Source organism: Rousettus aegyptiacus, unplaced genomic scaffold, assembly GCF_014176215.1.
Source record: "Rousettus aegyptiacus isolate mRouAeg1 unplaced genomic scaffold, mRouAeg1.p scaffold_m13_p_9, whole genome shotgun sequence".
Classification (NCBI taxonomy): domain Eukaryota; kingdom Metazoa; phylum Chordata; class Mammalia; order Chiroptera; family Pteropodidae; genus Rousettus; species Rousettus aegyptiacus.
The window spans coordinates 106,436,566-106,441,119 of NW_023416312.1; the positions used below are offsets into that span (position 1 = coordinate 106,436,566).

General features: G+C 43.7%; 1 protein-coding gene across 1 annotated transcript; it reads left to right on the plus strand.

The window, feature by feature from the left end:
• Nucleotides 1-453: 453 nt before the first annotated feature.
• On the plus strand, nt 454-4,313 carry PBDC1 (polysaccharide biosynthesis domain containing 1). The gene is made up of 6 exons (XM_016130749.2): nt 454-585; nt 673-738; nt 1,985-2,044; nt 2,546-2,686; nt 3,399-3,510; nt 3,831-4,313. The coding sequence occupies exons 1-6, from the start codon at nt 556-558 to the stop codon at nt 4,022-4,024; spliced, it is 603 nt and encodes a 200-aa protein (XP_015986235.1). The 5' UTR covers nt 454-555; the 3' UTR covers nt 4,025-4,313.
• Nucleotides 4,314-4,554: the final 241 nt, after the last annotated feature.

Below are 4,554 nucleotides of genomic sequence, written 5' to 3' on the forward strand. Positions count from 1 at the left end.
AATTTTGCCTTCCTCAAATTTGTCTTCGACATTTGTGTTTTAGTGATCTTAAAATGTAAGTTTGATAGTGAGGCTGTCTACTCAAAGACCTTCAGTAGCTTCCCACTGCTTTTAGGGTAAAGTCTTAATTCCTGAATATCAACATACAAAGCCCTTTGAACCTCCCCAAATCATAGATTACTACGGTCTTTCAACAGCTGTGTGGCGCAGGCACAAATGGAGCGTGTGAGTTCAATTCTCTGCCTGGCACTCTGTGCGGTGGGCATGAGAAAGCTGCGTTATTTTGACTCAGGTTTTTCTCACGATCATCACTAATACTGAGCACCCGCTCATCTCAGACGCCTCTAGGAGCGCAGACTGCGTAGCAGCAGCACTCCGGAGAGTGCGCAGGGCGGGCGAGGAGGGGCGGGGCACTTCCGCTTCCCGGCGGGGGATGCTGCGCGCAGGCGCAGGCGCTGAGCGCCGCTCTGGCCAGGTCCTCCCTTTCCAACAAGTGCGGAAGGCGCTTCCATACAGCCATTTCCGGGGAGGGGGTCGCGCTTTGTTCGCTGCAACATGGAGGCGAGTGGCGGAGCAGAGGAGCCGGTGAGACGCCGTTCTGTGGTCGGGCGAAGGGGAAGGTCGAGCCGGGGCTGGCCTTGAACTCTCCCTCCCCCTTTTTTTCCTTCCCAGGTTTCCGGGGAATTGGTATCGGTGGCTCACGCTCTTTCTCTCCCAGCCGAGTCTTATGGCAACGATGTGAGTATGGCTTACCCGCAGCTCCTGTTCACCCCGCTAGTCCGGGGTTTCTGCAGGGCCCGCCACCAAGTCGTAACCCCTGCCCAGATATCCTCTGTGGGCACTCCACGTCCCCCAGAAACCACGCCTCCTCATTCTAAGCTCTTTGGTCCACAAACGCAGGACTAACGTCCATGGAATTACTTCACTAACTTCGCTGCCCTCTAGAAGCCCCTGTGAAGCATTTAAATACCTCGATGTCTGGGGCGCAACCCGTATCAATCAAGTCAGAGTATCTGGGAGGTGAGACTCGGGAATCCGTATCTTTAAAAGTCCCCGAGTGATTCCACTGTACGGTAAAGGCGCACTGGCTTATACTGTGTCCGGTTTAGATTCTTAAGGAGAAAGCACATGATGTATTTTGAGGTACGAGATACAGGGGTATGAGGATAGTGATCACACTCAAATAACTTGTGATATGTTAGATGAATGAATGGATCAGGGCATAAGACACAAAGCAGTTTAGCTGAAAAAGAAACCTCTAAGGAACCAGACAGTAGAGGAAGACTTCACTGACATGGTGGATCTCAAACTGTATCCTCACACCGAAGGTGGACAAAGTACATGAATTGGCGGTCGAGCCAAGGACATGGTGGCAAAAATGCAAATGGCTGCTTCTGGGGTCAGTGAAACAGACCCCTCCATATGAAGTGGGACATCCTAACAGATAAGCAGGGCTTTTATGTACTTATCATCGACTAATAACTAAAGCGGTGGGTGCTGGGTAACACTTACTTATAAATTATCCTGCTTCGTGATACTGATTCGTTTCTAAGTGTTACAGGATGGGGAATTTGCCGTTAGATAAACATGATTATAAAATGCCACACTCTTCAAAGTGAAGAGTAATTTTACTTCCCCTGTTTTGTTCTCTCAACAAGTCAGTCATCTGCATTTATTATTTCACTTTTACAATATTGAACCCAGTCCTGAGGCTATTTACTGTTTTATTTAGTCCCTCGCATTTTCACTAACTTTCGGAAAAATATGGCCAGTGGCTCATTCTGTTAGACTACGAAGATAGCTTCTTTTGTTTGTCATAAGAACAGAAGAATTAGTGTCCAAAGCCAGTAGTCCAGTTTTTATCCTTTGACAGTGATGCCAAATTTGGTAGCCCTCCTGAGCACCCATCCATAGACGGCCTTCATTTGTTCTCTGGTAGCAAGACTGGGAGATTTCTGACCAGGCATTCTTTCCTCCTTTGTAGCCTGATATTGAGATGGCTTGGGCCATGAGAGCGATGCAGCACGCCGAAGTCTACTACAAGGTGAGTCGTCTGTCTTCACTATTAAGCAGAATGAAACATGTACTTGTACTGTGTGGTTCTGTGCTGATCATTATTCCCAGAAAGTTAAACAGTTGTGTTTTGGAGATAATTTTTATTGCTGTAAAATCTTACCTTCAGAGGACAGGAGTGTAGAAACAAATTCTGTTTTGACAATAAGGACTTGTGACTCTTTGCCTAGAGTTATGTTGCTAACTGACAAAAGGCTGCCTGGCATTCAATAAATGTTCGTCAACTGAATAAACAGTCTACAGAGGGCAATAACCAGGCAGTACTAGAGCCGAAAGTGTTCGAATTGGTGGAAGGGAATGTAGTATGTTATGGCCCTTCACAACTATGTCATGATTCATCCACAACCTAGGCTGTCCATACTTTGTAATGAACTCTTGTGCCCTGAGACCCATTAGGGTTTTCTGGGGCTGGCAGAACACAAGTGGAGTACATTAGAGACTAGCATATATCTGATGTGTTTTTGTCTGGCAGCTGATTTCGTCAGTCGACCCACAGTTCCTGAAACTTACCAAAGTGGATGACCAAATCTATTCTGAATTTCGGAAAAATTTTGAGAATCTCAAGATCGATGTATTGGACCCAGAAGAGCTCAAATCAGTGTCAGCTAAAGAGGTAAGAAAATCTTATCTTAAACATTGTCTAGCATCTGACCAACAGTTACTGATCGTGAAGGCGTTTTTATACATTTAAGTTCGGAAGAGGGGTTCAAAGAAAATATGTAAAGAACCACAGCTCTTACATAGTTATCTAATAAGTTATGAATGTTTTTCTGGTCGTGGGTTTTTCACATTCATTGAATCTATTTTTCCTCCTTTTTGACTTTGACATTACATCCTTGAACACCGAACCCTTTCAAAGGAGGAGGAATAAATTTACTTATGTGAGTAGCTTAACCAGAGTGCGCAGAGGGAAGATTGGCAAAGAGGATACAGGGAGGTATTTGGATTCTCTGGATTTAAGTTGACATTATCACAGGCCAATGCCATAATTAATTGAAAATCTTGTGTTTTGCATCGCTTACTTGACTATTTGTACTTTTCCAGAGTGATAACACTCTTATAGTTGGAGAAAAAATTTCTGTAAGAGGAGGCCCTTGGCTTTTTAATTCTGTATTCAAGGATTTAAGTATTTTCTCAGGTGTAAATGCTGTCCGTACTGAGAAATACCAGTCTAAAATCACAATAGATGATAGCACAGAAACTCACTGCCCTAGTCTCTTTCACTATGGTATTTTCCTAACTGGGGAAGTAGAAGCCACTCTCCTGGTCTGCTTACACCAGTGTATGTCATCAGTCAGCTAAGGGCTCTCTTTTTGCCTTTATAGAAGTGGAGGCCATTCTGTTTGCAGTTTGATGGGGTTATAGAAGACTTCAACTATGGTACTTTGCTGCGACTGGATTGTTCTCAGGGCTACACTGAGGAAAACACAATCTTTGGTGAGTTTCTTGCCTCTGGAATTGTTTCTGTAAAATGAATGAGGAATCTGGTTTTCGTGATGCATCAGTGATATGGATAGTTAGTTTAGGGATCGTCTTACTTGTTATACCTTTAAAGATCTTGTTACTGCTTCTTCAGTAACTGTGAGATAGTTAAGTATTTCAGCCTCATTTATTACAGGATTAGAATTTTACATGTCTGAAACTTAATGACTATGCTTGAGTACTTTGCAAGTTAGTTCAGCTTTGTCAATAGATTTCCTTTAGGTTTACAGAAGTCACTGTGACCAGGGAAGTAATCAGTTCTATTCCCCTTTCAGCCCCCAGGATACAATTTTTTGCCATTGAAATTGCTCGGAACAGGGAAGGCTATAACAAAGCAGTTTACACCAGTGTGCAGGACAAAGAAGAGAAAGGAGCCAACAGTGGCGAAAAAGAGAAAGCCGACAAAGGAGAAGAGAAAGAGAAAAAAGCCAAGAATGGAGTCAGCGAAGGTGATGAAGTAGCCATGTGAGGCAGACAGGGAACAGCACTCTGGAAGCTGTGGCGCGGCTGAGTCTACGAGTGCCGTGGCGTTGCCGGCACAGAAGCCGGCGGGTAAAGGTGTGCGCCGTGCGGCCGAAGGGCGTCTTTCTAGCCTGGGATTCGGGAGCCGCTCTGGTGGTTCTCTTGTAGGAATTGGCTTAAAGGCTATTAGTGGGGTCATAGTTGATTGTTTCTTATATTTCTTCTTGTTTTTTTTTTCTTGGTTTTCTCCACCAGTGAAGTAAGAAATTTTGTAAATAAATTTCTTTTGGTTCTTATGCCTGTCTATATCTGTGATTGACTTTGTTAAAGATATTTAAAATTACCGGACATTTTTATTTAAAATGTCGTTTAAGTAACATTTAAAATAATTTATGTCTGTTTCTTAATGCCTTTCAGTCTTTCCTATAGTGAAGTTCCTCAAACCTGTTAAGTTATACATGCTTTTAGGATTAGAAGTCCTTACGTAACAATTGACACTTGCCATTGGAGTGGCGATAGCTTTCTGATTTTCTTTGA

Bases quoted from the DNA above. Each gene is read 5' to 3' on its own strand.
- PBDC1 (XM_016130749.2), top strand. From the start codon at position 556: ATGGAGGCGAGTGGCGGAGCAGAGGAGCCG. The intron at 586-672 runs GTGAGACGCCGT...TTTCCTTCCCAG, and splicing joins GTGGCGGAGCAGAGGAGCCG to GTTTCCGGGGAATTGGTATC. The intron at 3,511-3,830 runs GTGAGTTTCTTG...TTCCCCTTTCAG, and splicing joins TGAGGAAAACACAATCTTTG to CCCCCAGGATACAATTTTTT.